Source organism: Ceratotherium simum, chromosome 11 (genome assembly GCF_057802395.1).
Source record: "Ceratotherium simum simum isolate JZ-2026a chromosome 11, ASM5780239v1, whole genome shotgun sequence".
NCBI lineage: Eukaryota > Metazoa > Chordata > Mammalia > Perissodactyla > Rhinocerotidae > Ceratotherium > Ceratotherium simum.
The window spans coordinates 12,546,345-12,563,938 of NC_141910.1; the positions used below are offsets into that span (position 1 = coordinate 12,546,345).

Here is a 17,594-nt window from a genome sequence, read left to right on the forward strand (position 1 = left end):
ATTGAGGTTTACAGCACATGGGTCCAAATCATGCTTTGTGTTAAAAAAATGAACACAGTCTAATTTATTTTAAAAGAGAGGTTATTTATTGGTTGGATTTATTGACATTCTTCAATGGCGTCTAAAAGTTGGGCAGAGTACTTTGTGTTCTCCCAAGACTTCCAGCACGACAGCCCTGGGAGCGAGGCAGGGCAGCCTTGTTCACAGTGTGACCCGCAGGTCAGCTAAAGGGGAGGATGAAAGAAGCAGAAACGTAGCTTAGACGACAAAGGAGAACTACCTCGAAAGACTTCTAAAGAGTCATAATGATGATTGCAAGACAGTGTGGATGATCCAATCCCATTTTTGAAAAAGCAAACACACTACCTGTTAGCGTGATGGAAAGGAAAGATACCCACCAGACCATTAGTGGTTAGTTGGCAATTAATGGTGGTTAGTTTATACACTTCAGTTTTCCTTCTTTCTATCTGATTGTGTACGAGGCATGACTGTTGTTAATCAGCAAGTACTCCCGGCTGATGTAAGTCAGCTCACTAAAAGTCCTCAGCCCCTGCGAGCTGAGCCATGCAGCTTTGGGGGGCCCTCAGCTGGCGCTGGAGGTGGGAAAGCGCTGGCAGGAATGAGCAGGTAGAAGTCTGTGGAGCTTTCCCATGTTCCAGAAAGTATGTCTTCAGCTAGACCACTTGGCTTCTGCAGGGCCAGAAGGGGCTACCAGGCTGGGAGAGCAGCTTCACACTGGGCTAGCCACCCAGCTAGAGAAGGGTCAGGAGAGCCCCAGTGACCTTCATCTCCCACCCTGCTGGCACACTGGCTCCAGATCTGCTCTCAGACCCTCAGTTCCTCCAAGCATCCAGCTCCTTTACCACTTGGGGACAGCTGAGGCAGGCCAGGCTGCCTCTGTGACTTGGCAGACACTGTCATCCAGAGCAGGGCAGCCAACAGCCTGCCACTGCCAGAGCCTAGTCCAAAGTTCTGCTTCCCTCTCTTCTCATTTCAGTACATCCCCCTGCCAGTGCTGTATGGAGTCTTCCTCTACATGGGCGTGGCTTCCCTGAATGGCATCCAGGTAAGGCTCTCCCCTCCCCAGGCTGATCTGGTGGGGGTCAGCGCTCCACGTCTGGCTCCATGTCACCAAGACCCCAAGTGCTTGCTCTCCCAGGTCAGTGAAAGAATAGTAGTAACAATGATACCACCATTTACTATGTGCCAAGTAAAATAACTACTAGGTGCTTTATAGGTGTTATATAATTTAATCTATATAGCTAAGTCCTCTGATACCCATTTTAAAGATGAGGAAACAGGCTCAAAATTCAAAACCCACATCAGGCTGACTCCAGTGAGCATTTCACTACATCTCTCCCTTTTCTAAGGCAACTCTCTCAGAAGAAAACATTTTGTTTTGTTTTGTTCTTTATTTACCACGATACACCAGATGGCTTGGGTAGTTTGTGTTGCACTCAAGTTGCATTTTCCTTGAATGTGGACAGTGTTCATTGGGAGCCAGCTCCAGGGCTGTCCCCTTCACCCAGGGCTCAGGCCCCCTCCCCTCAGATATCCCTGGATGTCCTCCTGGACCTCTAGTCCCCCTCCTGTGCGTCCTAAAGGCTGGATCAGGGGCTCCCCTCTATGGGACCCCGCTGGGGTACCCGCTCCCTGTCCCAAGTGCCCCGCAGGCCCACCCGGGTCCCCACAGCCTGGCTGAGCTTTGTGCTGTCCTCACCAGTTCTGGGATCGCTGCAAGCTCTTCCTGATGCCGGCCAAGCACCAGCCAGACCACGCCTTCCTGCGGCACGTGCCGCTGCGCCGGATCCACCTCTTCACCCTGGTGCAGATACTCTGCCTGGTGGTGCTCTGGATCCTCAAGTCCACCGTGGCCGCCATCATCTTTCCCGTCATGGTAAGGTGGGCGCAGGCTCCCCCTCCTGCTGGCCGGATGAGGCCTAGGCAGGTGTCCACCGGGAGGTCCGCCCTTGCCTTCTCCTCCCAGATGGCCTGACTCTCTCGCGGTCACAGAGGCAGGCACAGACCAAGATTCAGGTTGTGAACCCAGGCCAGGTGGAGCAGGGGAAATGGAGAGGAGGGAGGGGGAAGAATGTGTGCGGTGGGCAGGTGCAGCGGTGACAGCCCATACGCCCACCCGCACCCAGCTTAGGTTGGGGCAGCTCAGCGAGAACATGGAAGCCACACACCCTCCTGGCTCTGGGGCGGGGTGGGGGAGCTGGGCAAATTCCACAAGGAGACTGTGTTGCCCACTGCCAGAATTCAAACTAAGCGCAGAACTAGGTCATTACTAACTATAAATCTTTTCACCGTTCAAAATAACTGAATTTGAAAAGATAAATGGGGGCAGTGGGGAGAGAACTAGAATCAGAGATTAAGAACTGCAAAGTCCAATGTCATTAAGGTGACATTTGGTGAAGCTGGGGAAAATATATGGCAGTTCTTTGACTATTCTTGAAATTTTATGTAAGTTTGAAATTATTCCAAAATAAAAACTGAAAAGAAGAAAAGCCAACATGTTGCATCTGGCCCTTGATGACCCCAGCAGAGGGAACTGGCCCCAGGCCCTGCTGGGGGTGTGGCAGAGGGGACTGGAGCCTGTGGGCTAATGCTTGGGGAAAGGCCTGGGGGGACCCCAAGCCTGCGGGGCTGGATTAGGGGCCAAAGTGAGGACAGGGAGGTAGGGCTTGAAATGTGCCCTCTTGGGAGGGCTCGAAGTCAGTGATTCTTGACCGCGGCTGCTCATTAGAGTCACTTGGGAGCTTTTTAAAATTACATGTGCCCAGGCCTCACCCCAGATCAATTAAATCAGAATCTCCTGGAGAAACCCAGGCATTGGTATTTGCAGTACATCTACAGGTGAGCACATATGTGCGGCCAAGCTTGAGAACCACCATTCCAGGGAAAGGGAAATGGACCCACCCAGCAGTGCCCTCATGGGGCTCAGAGGTGAAAGGACAGTAATAGGTGCCATTAAAAAGCCTGTACTGGGGCTGGCCCCGTGGCCTAGTGGTTAAGTTCAGTGCGCTCTGCTTCAGCAGCCCAGGTTCGGTTCCCAGGCACGGATCTATACCACTCGTCAGTGGCCATGCCGTGGTGGCGACCCACATACAAAATAGAGGAAGACTGACACAGGTATTAGCTCAGGGCAAATCTTCCTCAGTGGAAAAAAAAAAAAGCCTGTACTAAGTGCTGTTGTGTTGGGTCCACACCAGCCCTGAAGTACACTAGTAACCCCATCTTACAGATGAGAAAACTGAGGCTCAGAGAGCATGTGTAAGGGACTCAAGTCACACAACCAGGAAGGAGCAGAGCCAAGATCCAGACCCTCCCCTATTGCTTTTTTTTTTTTTTTGATTTACATGCAGTAAAATTCATTCTGTGGTTCTAAGTCATGACAAATGCAGAGGAGTGATTCCACCATCATAGTCACGATAAAGGACAGTGCCATCACCCCTGAAACTCCCTCGTGCTGTCCCTCTGTAGACAACCCCTGCCCCCAGCACCCACTAATCTGTTTTCAGAGCCAGGAATTTTAAAGCCCAGGTCTGTCCAACTCCTGAGCGCTGCTTGTAGTGTCAAGACGCAGTGTCAGCGAGGGACCAGTGTTTATCCAGCTGGCGGTCTTCTCCCTGACCTCATTTAGTGGCCAGCTCTTGGTGGGGAAAGGACAATATTTATCACTAGCTACCCTGGACCCATGAGTTTATTAAAAGGACAGTGTTTAATCTTCCCCAAAGAGCACATGTTTTTCCCTTTGTTTATCCTGAACACAACCAAATTTTCTAGACTTTCCTTTAGAAATTCCAGATATCCCAGTATACTTTATTCAGTTTTTGTTAGCAGAAGGATTGGCAGCTCTCAGAAATGGGGGCAGACGGGGAGTTGGTCTCAGAGTGTGATCCCCAAACCAGCAGCATCAACGTCTCCTGGGAAACTTGTTAGAGATGCAGGTTCTCAGGCCCACCCCAGACCTGCTGAATCAGAAACTCAGCCAGCACCCTGCAGTGTATTAACAGCCCACTAAGCTCAAGTTTGAGAACCACTGATTTAAAGAATGACTGTAGTTCTCCAGCCATGATCTCCATCTGGCTCCCCGCCTCAGCTCTTGCAGTGCAGGCTCTGAACGTCTGAGTCACTGGTAGGCATTGTCCCTCAACTGAGGAAAGGCCAGACGAGAAGAGCCAAAGTGGGTGGGAGGTAGATACTGGTTTGTGGGAGCTTTGAGATGGCTTCAGAGACACTGAGCAGGAAAAGTCCCTAAACACAGCTGACTGAGAGAGAAAAACTGCCTGAGTTTGGGGCCTTGAGCCCAGGGTTTTCTCTGAACTCTCACCACAGATCCTGGGCCTCATCATCGTCCGAAGGCTGCTGGACCTCATCTTCTCTCAGCATGATCTGGCCTGGATTGACAATATCCTCCCAGAGAAGGAGAAAAAGGAGACAGATAAGAAGAAGAAGAGAAGGAAAGGGGCCCATGAGGACAGTGACGAAGAGGTGGGGAGGACGTGAGGCCTGGGCTAAGGGGAGAGATCAAGAGACCCTCCCTCCACTTCTGCCAGGGCCAGGGAGGGGGTGGCTCCTCAGGTGGCCGGGTCCAGGATGAGCTGAGGCTTCTCCTGGTCTTGCGCTGGGGTGCTGAAAGCTCGTCTGTTTATGTGAATATCCTCAGGGTGGGCCAGAGGGAATGAGCCCCCCACCCAGGGAAAGGTTGGTTGGCCACACCTGCTCTTTCCCATTCTTGTGGGCTCTCAGGGACATTATTAACAGCAGTGCAGGGCCCTGAGGGAACAGGAAAGAAGACTCGGCTCCATCGTGAAAGAGGTTTGCAGGAGGACTGACCTCCAAGGAATGGAGCAGGCCCGGCGGGGAGGGGTCTGATGGAAGCTCATTAGTAGACTAGACTGCTGGACCGGTGGGAGGATGGGGACAAGGTTTGCTTGGGCCTGCCCTAGGGTACTGGGGAGGAAGAGGCACATGTCCTCCTGAAAGGAGAGTGGCTACATTCCCCAGGTGTCGGGACCACTGGGTTGCCCCATCTACCCCTCTCTTCTTCCATGCTTCCTCCCCATTTCACCCCCAAACACTCAGGGAGTCAACAGACAAGAAGCCAGTCCAGAACTTATAGGTAAATCAAAAAATGTTAGGCAGAAAGATTGTCTATTTCAAGTGATCATTACAGATGATGAAACTGTCCCCCAAAAGGGAAGTGACTCACCCAAGATAGACATATAAATGTCTAAGACGGAATTAAGAAAACCGTTCCTAACTTTGAATCTGATCATTTCCCATGTAATAAGCTGCCCCTGCCATCTCCTAACACTGTGCCTGGTCCCATTCTCCCCATTTGACCCGAACCCACATTCCTGCATCATTCTTGAACTGTTCTCCTAGTGATCTCACCTTTTGCAGATGAAAGCTGTTCAGAGGCAGATCCATGTGACTGGTGGCAATTAAACTATCTTCTGATGGTAGTGACAGACCATAACTCCCCTGGTCCTTAATTATTGTCCTCCTCCAGGAAGGGAAGCAGCCCAGCACTCATTCACGTGTTTTTCGTTGATGATTTAGATGATTTGCAAAGGTAGGTTCTGAGAACAAAGAAACTGAGAGTCTAAGTGCTTTTTAAAGACAAATACAGACTCTTTAATTGATTCATTCAATAAATATTTGAGTGGCTACCACGTGCCAGGAACTATTCTAGGGCTGGGAAAAAGCGTCTCTGGATATGATATATTCAATGGAAAAACAGGATTCAATTTACACAAATTCATTTTGCACACGTCATTACAGTAACGCAACTACTGTGTGAGGTTCCCTCCCAAGTGACTGGTTACCATGTCAGTGGAAGCTGTTCTGATGAGTGATGTTCCTGGAGGAGTTCCGTCCCATCCAGGACAGCAGGCTAATTGTGTGATGCCCCTCATGGGCCCCAGGGTATTTGCAGCACCCGTTTGTTTGGTCTGGATGTGAAGAGGATGGTAATTTGCACACTGTACATGCTTGTATTTTCCGCCTTGGCAAGAAAGCCAACGCTGTTGTATTGGTGTGTTTATCAGCTTTTCCCACTGTTTCTCTCCAGCCCCAGTTCCCTCCTCCCTCAGTTGTAAAGATTCCCATGGAAAGTGTCCAATCAGATCCCCAAAACAGTATCCACTGCATTGCCAGTAAGTAAAACACACGGTGTCTCTCCCTTCCTACTTACTACTAACTCTCTACCTCTTCCTTGAGGAACTTCCGTCTTTAACTTGGGGAATCTAATGGTCTTAGATGCTAGAGGACTCCTGTGCTGGGCAGAGTTCAAAGAACTGGGCCATGAGAATTGGGACTCCAAGCAGATGGAAACCCCAAATCAAACCCTGCAGACTCCAGTGGTGAATCTCCATTTTAGTTTAGGCAAAACTCCTCCTTCCTTCCTTTCCCCTGGTGCCCCTAGATGGCCGTGGCACCACCTGGCCCTCTCTTGCATTGTTTCAGACCACATTGATCCAAACATGACTCGCTGAGCCTCCATGTTTTCCATTGGCTGTTGAAACAATTGAAAGCTCAAATCCAAGCTGAGTTGTCCCCTTTAGAGAAGTAGCATAGTATTTGCATTATAAATTAGTCAGAAGTGAAGGTGCCAGTGGTCAGGCTGTGGTTCTGTATGAATCACAAACTGAATCCACCTGCTGAAAGGGAGCTGCCTGGGAGGGACCAGGCATTGCTTATGAAGATCCAGGGGGATTCTGTTGCTGCCTTTACCCCTCCCAGCCTCAGCTCTCTGTTGGTGGACAGTCCTGTCTTCAAGTCAACACAGCCTGTCCTGGGAATAGTCTGAAAGATCCCAACTTGAGTCCCGACACCGGTGCTCTAATATAGGGCTTGCCACTTTCCTCAAAGACCCGGATTAGGGATCCTGCCAGCTCCCTCAAGGGCCCTTGAAGAGCTTCCCATTACCCTCACTATCAGAAGTACTTTTTCCTTTTGAGTTTCTCACTCTCCCTCCCCCTTCCCATTTGTATCCTTCCATCATCCTTTCTCTCTTCCCTGGTCCTCTCCTTGCCTCCACCCACGTGACCTGGCTAAGCGCTCTCCAGGTAAAGGAATAACAGAACCAGAAGCCATCCATCCCTGTGAGGCCCCTGTATTCCTCATGTACGATATTGGCTACGGGATTAGAGAACGGAAAGGAGAAGAAATGGGTGAGGGAAGCACTGGAGAAAGAGTAAATTCTCCAGAATAGTCCTCAAACCTGCTCCACATCTGACATTTTAATTTTGCTTCCAGGAAAAAGATCTTCCAGTTGGAGTTACTCATTCTGATTCTTCCTTCAGTGACTCTGACCTCGATCAAAGGTAATGGCCATGAGGTGAACTCCCTGGGTGTTAGATAAGAGACTGAGCAATGGCTGGGAGGGTTGAGGAACTAGGTTTTCCAGGCTAGCCAGTATCTCAGTACAAGGCCTTTGCTCGTCCAGCAGGAGACAAAGGCACAGACTGATTACTGTCAAGTAACATACCTGTCCTCGTACTGACATAATAACATTACAACACACAAAGGTATTCAACTTTAGAAAAGGAAATTATTACAAAATCCTAAGTAGAATGAAAATTGAAAGTAAATATTTTAAAAAAAGAAAACAACCTGAGAGAAAAACTAGACATGACTTAAGTATATATTACTGAAAGCCAAGATAAAGGAACTCTAAGGATCAGAACACCAGGTACTCTAATACTCTGTGGGATAAAATAACAGCATGGTTAATTAGCAAAGGTCAGGAAGGGTATCAAGGAGAGCTAACTAAATATCAGAGATTAAGTGGAGATACGAAAAGGCAAGAAAGGTTCAAGGCCCAGGGTCCAGGATCCCGCAGGCCAACAATGATTCCTTGGTGTTCTTAATGAGGAGCCACCCGTGAAAAAAGTGGGACTACCTGATGTTTGAAAACAGAGGTGGGTCGGGGGGGGGCAGCTCAAAAATGGAAAAGAGGAGTTCAGAGGCAGGAAAGTCTGCCTCAGTTATTCCCAGGGAGGATGGTCAGGGCAGTCCCACTCCTACGCCACGCCCTAAACTGGACAGGAATCACTGCACTAGGTCAAATAGAAAGAGCTCAGGCTATCCCAGGTCTAGAGGCAGATCAACTCCAGACTTAGATTTTAGGAAACGTGTACCAGATCTTCTGAGTTATGTCAAAGCTGTTATCACAGTGCCAGGATGAGAAGAGAGACTTATCACCAGCACAAGCCTCCCTAAGCAGAGGGCCCACGGCCACTCTAGCCCAGGAGTGTCCCATGTCCCAGTTAGACGTCTCTGCCTGCATTGTCATCCCACTTCCCCAATCAGGGCTCCTATGCCCTTAGTGCCACTGATCTGTGTATATAAATATTTTAGGAAAAAAGCAGTCTGTTTGTCCTGATATATTTTCATTTTAAAATAGCCTACACTAAATTGAATCTCCATGTGCCCCAATTTGAGTCAGTGGAGAAAGAATTTGGAGCCGGATAAGGCGTTTCCAAAAACCTGTTAAATTACACGAAGCGTGGGACACGGTTAGAAATGTAGAGAATTTGGTCACTGGCCACATTACCTCCCAGCTACACTGGTGGTTTGTACCGATTCTATGAAAGTAGATGGAAGCAGAGACCACTCAATAACAGGGTTCTGTTCCTGTGAAGAAAAAGGCTCAGCAACATGGTCTAGTTTAATGAAGATTAAGCATCTGTGATCTACTGGGCATGATACTGAATCCCTGGGAATACAGAAAGACAGGCATGTGGACAAAGACACACAGCACCATGTGCAGAGAACCGAGGCGCCACATAAGAGAAAGGACAGTGGTCTAAGGGAGGGATTTGTCTTATCTGGAAAGTCTGGGAACAATAAATAGGAGTCTGGATGGGGCAGTCAAACTAGAGGGCAACAGGAGTGTGAGCAGAGAAGGCCCTGCCTTACTAGGCTAAGGAGCTTGGAGTCTATCCTTTGAACAGTGGGGAACCAGTCAGATTTGTGATCCAGAAAGTTCACTTGGCAGCAATGTGACGAATATGTTGAAACAGGGCGAAACCAGTCAAGAGTACAGCTGAAGGCCAAGCAGGTAGGATACTGCTAGTTCCCATGATGTGTTAAGAGTTCAAAAGGAAGACAGAACTATTTGCATTACGGCCCTGCTCTGGGGGATAGCATTAAAAACACCTAACACTAAATACATCATGCTTCCCTTCTTTTTCTCGTTCAGCATCACCTTGCACTTCAAAATTTCCTGTCCTGCTTCACCTGCTTTCCACTGCCCGCAGAGCCCCGTGTTCATGGTGCCACAGGTGAAGATAGAGATGGAGTCAGACCGTGACTACACAGACACGGACAGATACAGAAGAGAAGCTGACGGCGAGACCATCCTGTAGGGGGACGCAGCTTCCCCCAGACAGGGCAGTGACAGCATGGTTTAAGTCTGCATTGTGAGCATCTGGGCCAAGACCCTTAACTTCTCTGAGGCTGTTTCCTTATTTACCAAACAGAGGGAGTCATTCCGCTTGATAGAAAACTGGAGATTGTTGATGAAAAAGTACTTATGTGCAAAGCTCTCCCCTGCCCTTTGTAGCTATGAAAATAACTAAAGATAAATGTTATACCTTATTTTAAAATGCAGTCCAGCATAGAAATTATAACATTTCTTTTGAAATGAAAAAATGCTTGCCTCCCAAAACTGTAGCTAAGGGGCCAATAGTCAAATTTTTATTTAAAATAAATTATCAGTTTTTTTTAAAGGTTAGATTTTAAAGTATCTAGATGATCTTGAAAGAACTATTAAAATACTTGTACTTCAATAGACCAAGTTTGGAAAAGTTGTTTTGCAGTTTTGCATGTTAAGAAATGCTTAGGGCTGGCCAGGTGGCTTAGCGGTTAACTGCGCGCGCTCCACTACTGGCGGCCCAGGTTCGGATCCTGGGCGCGCACCGACGCACTGCTTCTCCGGCCACGCTGAGGCCGCGTGGCACATACAGCAACTAGAAGGATGTGCAACTATGACGTACAACTATCTACTGGGGCTTTGGGGAAAAAAAAAAAAAGGAGGAGGATTGGCAATAGATGTTAGCTCAGAGCCGGTCTTCCTCAGCAAAAAGACAAGGATTAGCATGGATGTTAGCTCAGGGCTGATCTTCCTCACAAAAAAAAAAAAAAGAAAGAAATGCTTGAAAGGTCCTATCTTTCCTCTCCATCTCATTCAATTTCCTAAGGGTCGTATGAAAAGTTTGAACCATTTGCATTATGAACCTTCTCCAGCACAGAATTGTGGCTAGGGCTTTCCCAGATTGAAAAGCCAGTTCCAAACGTCTGTTGACAGACCCAACACATCTGAGTGGATAAATATTTTTAAAATAAAATAGTTCTTGTTAAAGTGAAATCTCAAACCACATGTTAAATTGACAAAATGATCCTTTAAGTGAGTATCACTGGTTTTTCATGCCCAGAATCAAATTTCTTTATGCATTCGAGTCAGTCCTTCCTGCACGTTTTCGATGGCCTGATTCCTGAAGTCAAACTCCCCTTCACATGAACATTGTATGTTAGGCAGAGCTAACATCAGATTTTGGAAGAATATAACTTTGCATTAGACTAGTACTTTAAAGGAATGATTGGAAGCAAGTTGGGTAGATTAAAACTTGTCAATAATGAAGCAAACCCTTTCCTCTTCAAAATTAACATCAGTCTATCTATCTTCAATCCATGTTTAATAAATGCCAGCCATGTTTATTTAATACCTACTATGTATCTGAAGCCACAATGCATCTGACATTCACCTTCTCCACAACAACTATGGATTTGAGTCTTGAGTAAATCACTTTACTCAAGATAACAAATGCAGGTGCTTCTACTTTAATTCCTTTCTATTTTTTAAAGACAGATGACAATCATTAATCCCTTGAGTACCGGGATGGTTAATTGCCTCTGTGACCGCTCCCCCCCCCCCCCCAGCCTAGTCCAGTGCCTGGTCCATAGAAAGTTCTCAATAAGTGTTTGTTTATTAAATCGCAGAGCTCCCTTCCAAGGGATACTGCCAAGAGGTAAAGCTCCAAACCTCTCCCACTTCTGAGTGCAGCAGAATTACTTAGCTGCTCAATAATCCAGAACCATCACCTGAGTTGATAAAGTCTTTGTCCTCATCTGCACCAATCCCGAGAGCTAACAATCCACCTTTAACATTTCACTTGTAAAACTTGGCTCATTTCCAATAGCACTTTGTCCAAATTAAACTGTAGAAATGTTATGGAGTCAGGAGTAAATGCGCTGGATTAATCAAACAAACTGGAACACTATGATGTTAATTTTTGTTGTTGTTGTAAATTGATCACTGTAATTTTCACTTTATATGTCATTTATATTTTGTATATACATGAACATTTTAATTTTGACAGCTTTTTTTCTTTTAAACTTTATTTCTTTTCCCCCCAAAGCCCCAGTAGATAGTTGTATGTCATAGTTGCACATCCCTCTAGTTGCTGTATGTGGGACTCGGCCTCAGCATGGCCGGAGAAACGGTGTGTAGGTGCGCGCTCGGGATCTGAACCCGGGCTGCCAGCAGCGGAGCGCGTGCACTTAACCACTAAGCCACGGGGCCGGCCCTCGACAGCTTTTAACAGGTTGACATATTGTTACTTCTCCATGCAGTGAGTCAGTACTTTTTTCCACTTGTACCTACAATTCAATACAACGTAATCCTGTCTGCTCATCTTGTTCCATGTTTAATAATTGAGGTGAGTCAGCAGGCATGGCTTATGGACGCGAGCTAGACCTCATTTACAAAAACATCTCCGGCAAATGATCATCTTTCACCTCCAGAAAACTATTAAAAGAATAAAGGCAGCTGGCAGAGGAACAAGGAGTAGGGCAGCTCCCATTGTTCTCCTTTCTCCTTCTGCCTCAAGCTGCCTGGAGCAGGAGGTGCTTCTGCCCGCCTAACGCCAAAATAGCCCGCCCTGGTGGAGGATACACAAGGCCTATCCTAGCCTCAAAATGTGCACAGCAAATACCCTCCAACCTGTCAAATCAAACACACACACGGAAAAAAAATTATATAGATGTATATATAGATATATATAGAGAGAGAGAGAGAGCAAAAAAGAAAACTTGGCAAGCATGTCAAGAAGTCTTTTGTAATTTGAACAATGTGTAAATTGAACGCATGGCTTAGAAAATACTCAGAACAATTTAGAAAACACCAAGAACAAGACTAACCACTTAAATGAATCTGAAAGATTAAGCTCCTGGCTTGGCACAACCTGCTGAGATGTAAGACTAAAAGGATTAGGCTGGTTTCTTCACAGCTCTTTAAACCAGTTTGTTTAAGGCACAGGATTGGGTGTTACCAAATTTAGGAATATCCAGATGGATTACATCCAATGAGAAAAATCAACCACGGTTAAGTCACAACTAAGGCATAGCAGGAAGATACAGTATTTCAGAAACTCATTCCACACTAGTCAGAAGTGTTTTATTTAAAAAAACAAAACAAACTAAAAAACACTTTAATCAGAAAGTCTGATTAAATTCAGTATTAACTCAAGCTCTCAAAAACCTAGCAAGGGAAAGCCAACAGGTGCGTCAGAGAAAAGCAGGCAGCTGCTGACAATTCTTTGGTGGAAAAGTAAGTTGCATACTTGTATCCAGGCTGCCCTAACGATTATCAAACCCACGTTTTTTTTTTCAAAAACAGGTTTCAAGATATATCAAAGAAACCATACAGACACTCCCAACAGTACAAAAATTGAACAATGAAGTTTAAGCATATAGGAAAAGCCAAGTATGACAAAACACACAAATAATTTATGAAATAAGCCTTTCAATCCTAGAAAACTAAAATGGGGAGACCTCATGAATGGTATAAAAGGAGGGCTAACAGCACCTGGAACAACCCTAAACATTGCCTGACTAAGCCACAAAATGACAGCTTAGGATACTATTAACATGTTGTTTTTCTTCTGGTTATCAGTCAATACATATATAAACTAGGGTAATTTTTTTCTACTCAATTACCATCATTTCTTCTCGTTTACCCTTCCCCTAATTTTCTCTGGCAACATTTTTCCTTTGGTCTGACCAGGTAAACTCAAAAGGTTTGGAACCTAAAATGAGCATCAACTCTTATTGGAATAGCACTTGGGAAATGCAATCCTAGAAAAGGCAAATTTTAACGCAAGTGGCTTGACAACGTGAAGCAGCCATTCTCAATGTGACGATGTCCCCTATGTTAAATGGCTTCTCGTGGCTAGATCACATGACCCAGCATGACACTGGTGTGCTCCCTGGTGAGGTACTGCAGAGTTATGTGCATAAACACCCATCCATTTAAGCTTTCAATAAATACAAAGCATCATTTTAAACCATTTCAGTAACATAAATAAAAAATACTGCATTTCTATTGGCCTGTGGTTGCCTCTTGAACTGGCTTGGAGTGCTGTTCATGACATAGAAGACACAACAGTTAATTAGTCGCCACTCCGAGCTCCTTAGACTTCAGTACTTCTCGCTCTTCAGGCCTCAGCACTTTTTTGGCAGCAATAATGGTATTTTTCATTAGCATCGCCACTGTCATGGGACCAACACCCCCAGGGACTGGAGTGATGTGACCAGCTTTCTTCCTGACTCCTGCACAGAAGTATGACAGGCAGACCGCTTCAATTATGGCAAAGAAATGTACATGTTTTAACATATCATGGAAAAAGCATTCAAAGAAAAAGCAGTAATATACGTAAGCACCTTCATAAGTCTCAAACTCATTAAAAAAATCACATCTACATTACTCAAAAGAAAAGGTTTTTGAACATACCAATAAAATAATATGCACATAATAAGTAGTTGTTCAATCAATATTTATACACCTAAATAACCTATAATTTATCAGTCAAATTTTCCTCCATATTAAATCAACTTAAAAAGAAACATCTCAGTAGGTTAACTGTGTGGGAGGGGTAACTATAATATTAATAAGCATCACCTCAATTAATACCTGCCTACAACATTTTCTTCATTTTACTCTATTTATTTACTTCATTTATTTAACTGTACTGTTTGCCCAAAGCACTAAGCAAAGTAACTTTCTGGGAAGCGAGAAGTAAGGTTTTTTTAACCTAATCTTAAATGAAAAATCTGACTGCTTTAATAGAAACAGAAAGCTAGAAACAGGATTATCAGCACAAAATTCAGATAAACATGGTATCTTAAGTGAAAGGAGAAATTTACAGCCTATTTCAAAATTTCAGGAAGATGGCTTTTCCTTGGACTGTTCTAACATTCCAAGTTTGTGGCCTTCTTTAACACTTCTGAGGAGACTCAAAGGTTCAGGGAAACCATTTTATTAAATTTTCAGACTTGTTACAAGTCATGAAGTTGTTCAACTATGAAATAATCCAAAGGAAAAAACAAACAGCTCCCTGAAAAGTTTATGTCTGCTCTCCATAATTTTATGATACAAAGACCTAAAATGATTCTAGTCTAGGCTATAATGTTTTTAAAGATTTCTCTTAATTCTTGTGGGATGCATTTTAAATGGTATTACCAGAGTAACATAAGTTTAAAAGTTAAAGAAAAAGTAAATATCTGTCCAAAATGTCCATTAAAGGCAATATTTATTGATTTTATAGTTTTAAAACATTATACCATTTACCTTCAAAATCCACATCTCCAACCAACTTGGGTTTAGCAGTTATGGGATCTTGAATTCTATTTATTCCCACGTCAATGACTGCAGCTCCTTCCTTGATCATATCTGCTGTGATCAGATTGGGAATGCCTGGTAATGGAGGTATGAATGATCAATTTACTACGAAAGAAGATTCCACCTGTCAGACTTGTATCTACTTTCAATTGCAAGAGACTTGGAAGAACTAATTAGCTTGTTTTGTAAAAACCTATAAAAACTATTAACCAAGGAACCATTTCAACTTCACATAGTAAATAGAAATATTCCAAGGCTTTAGAAATAACATTCATCCATCAAGTCTATAACAGAATGCCAGAAACCAATATTCCAACCACAACTCTCTCCTCACCTTTGTAGGCAGTTCACAGTATCATTCTTAGGGGTAGGATGAATGGAATGGCAGTGAGGCAGGCAAATTCTAAGAGAAGCGGTCCATTCTCACCCTTCTGAGGTGATGTCCTTCTGTCCCCCTCCCAGGTGTTCTTACCTGCAGCGGAGACCACAATATCTGCAAGAATGGTATGTTTCTTCAGCTGCTCTTTGGGAGTGTATCGGTGAGATATTGTAACCGTGGCATCACCTACAAGTTAAAAAATCGATATCTTGATCTCTGAATCAAAGCTGAATTGGATTAGGTCTCAACTAGTCAAACTATTGTAGGAATTCAACATCTCTGAAAAAATAATTGACTTAATTCATGTGCCATATTTTCTGGGCAGCTAACTGCCATTTACTCTTTAAAAATTAATACCCAATTTTTTTGTAACTTTTACCCATTGGTCCTAGCTCCACCCTTTGGAGTCATATATAATGAAATTTATTCCTTATACTATTTAACAGACTTTCAAGAATTTTACCTTTTCTAAGTAAAATATCACTAGAATTTCTCAAGGTTTTTTGAAAAAAAAAAAAGTGTGCTGAAAGATATGTGGAAATACACAGTCTTGCCATTATATCTGATATAATCATGTAAGGTCACATCATGATAATCACATGTGATAACTAATCTATGAGACTTTTCCTCAGACAAATTAACAGAACTCGACACAATGACACAGAACTCGACACAATGACACATTACAGTCATATCAGTTCAATCTTTTGCAATGGTCTAAGATTTTTTCTACCAAATGACACAGAACAGGATACTGACTTTGAATAAGACCTGCTTCTTACTCTAACTATCAACGCCATAACTGAAAATTTCTAATTGTCTACAACCACGTTTATACTCAAAACGCAAATTTACTTCTCAGGTATATCCATTTCTGAACTAGTTCCATAATAAATGAATTTAAGTAAACTCTCAGGTGACACTGAGTACAGCTTCTCCTACCAAGATTATTCCCCGAATATCTGTTCAAGTTACAACAAATACCAAGTTTAACAAAGTTAACACTTCCAAACATCCAAGGACAGTCTCTGAAGGTTCTCACATAAGGGAGAAGACCCTTCTCTGAAAGCAATTTCCTTACCTCCAGGACGTTCATGCGCCCCATCTGTGTGTAGTAACATTGCAATGGGCATTCCAACATTTTTTGATCTTCCAGCCACAACCACATTCTGCCCTAGGGTTGGAATGCCTATGAAAAAAAATATATATTTGCATTAAAAGCAGTGCCAGACTGTCTTAGAATGGGCACCAAACGAAAAGGAAGGCAGACGGCCTAGGATGTGAATCTAATTGTCATAATGAAGGAAGTCACTAAGCTTCAGTCAGTTGGACCTGTCACTTACTACTACAAAATGTTATATGAATGTGCACTATCACCACTATTAAAGCTTACATTTCCTTCACTGAGGTTTCTGTATTAAACAGCAAAAACAGTCACAGGCAACTGCTAAGAGAGGAAGGCTCTGAGGGACAGGACTAAAGGTCATGGGTAGGAGTTCCTGCTCTTTGCTACTGCATGAATTTTTAACATTTGCAAGTACTACTTTACTAACACAGACATACGACTATGGGATATACCTACCAGTTCGCTTAATTATTTCCCACACACCCCATGGGGTAGCCGGTAACATGGAACACTGGTCTAAACACATTCGCCCTACGTTAATTACATGAAAGCCATCAACATCCTTGTCTGGAGAAACAGCATTGCAGATCTTTCTCTCATCAATGTGCTCTGGAAAAGAAATCAGGGCAGCAGCTTTAAGTCACTGCTGCGTAGTGAGCTCTGCTTGACTTCAGCTTATCTGGTTTGTCGCACAAACCCATTCCCCTTCTACAACCTGCCTCCACAATTTACGTCATCATCTGCACAGAAGGAACACACATCAAGCCAAGCCAAACACCAATATCAAAGCCAATATCCTCTTGTACAGCTGCCTCCCTCCACTCTGCTTTGTATCAAGATCTCAATACCAAATCATGGAGTAATTGGTATTGAGTGGTCTGTCCCGTATCTAATCAAATACTCCTCTCTTGAGTTTACCTCCCCTTTAAGTCAAATCCACACGAGGGGCTGGGTATATACAGTAACCAAGCCTCTCCACTCCTCAGAAATCATTTTAAATGGTAGAGTCCAACTCACCTGGAAGAGGCAGCTGAACAAGGAGGCCGTCTACATTATCATCATTATTTAGGTTATTGATTAAATTCAACAGTTCTTCCTCTGAAATTGAAGCTGGTTTCACAATTGTCTCACTGTTGATTCCTATAAGAAAATTTTAAGCTTAAAAAAAAAATTGAGGCATTTAATGAGCAATGCTCATTAAATGCTATGTTGCCTGCCACGGTCTTCTACCATAGAGGTTTTTTATTATCACACCTGCCCCGGTAGCTGAAAAGTTTGAATGGTTCACAAGGAACGTAAAAAAGTAACCTCACAAATATATACACGAGAGAATGCTAGCTTGACACTTTCTATACATTATTTTACGCAATCCTCATCAACTTCATTCTAAGGAC

General features: G+C 44.2%; 2 protein-coding genes across 6 annotated transcripts in view; one reads left to right on the top strand and one right to left on the bottom strand.

Annotated features, from left to right (window-relative positions):
* The window catches only part of SLC4A5 (solute carrier family 4 member 5), a 108,829-nt gene extending 99,078 nt beyond the window's left edge, over positions 1 to 9,751 (top strand). Inside the window, exons 24-28 of the mRNA XM_087436553.1 lie at positions 998 to 1,066; positions 1,724 to 1,897; positions 4,342 to 4,497; positions 7,270 to 7,337; positions 9,218 to 9,751. Coding sequence (XP_087292679.1) covers positions 998 to 1,066; positions 1,724 to 1,897; positions 4,342 to 4,497; positions 7,270 to 7,337; positions 9,218 to 9,383 — 633 coding nt within the window. The 3' untranslated portion in view covers positions 9,384 to 9,751. The remainder of the gene's footprint in view (positions 1 to 997; positions 1,067 to 1,723; positions 1,898 to 4,341; positions 4,498 to 7,269; positions 7,338 to 9,217) is intronic.
* MTHFD2 (methylenetetrahydrofolate dehydrogenase (NADP+ dependent) 2, methenyltetrahydrofolate cyclohydrolase) overlaps positions 1,878 to 17,594 on the bottom strand; it is a 51,122-nt gene continuing 35,405 nt past the window's right edge. For 2 of the 5 annotated variants that reach the window (XM_087436549.1, XM_004437146.3), the window contains exons 3-8: positions 17,218 to 17,340; positions 16,657 to 16,809; positions 16,156 to 16,263; positions 15,168 to 15,260; positions 14,645 to 14,770; positions 12,451 to 13,626 (exon numbers count right to left, since the gene is read on the bottom strand). In XM_087436549.1, the coding sequence (XP_087292675.1) occupies positions 13,463 to 13,626; positions 14,645 to 14,770; positions 15,168 to 15,260; positions 16,156 to 16,263; positions 16,657 to 16,809; positions 17,218 to 17,340 (767 nt within the window). In that variant the 3' untranslated portion in view covers positions 12,451 to 13,462. Of the gene's footprint in view, positions 4,404 to 4,495; positions 5,592 to 12,450; positions 13,627 to 14,644; positions 14,771 to 15,167; positions 15,261 to 16,155; positions 16,264 to 16,656; positions 16,810 to 17,217; positions 17,341 to 17,594 lie in introns of those variants that run through there. The other 3 variants (XR_015553618.1, XM_087436551.1, XM_087436552.1) reach the window with 3 other exon arrangements.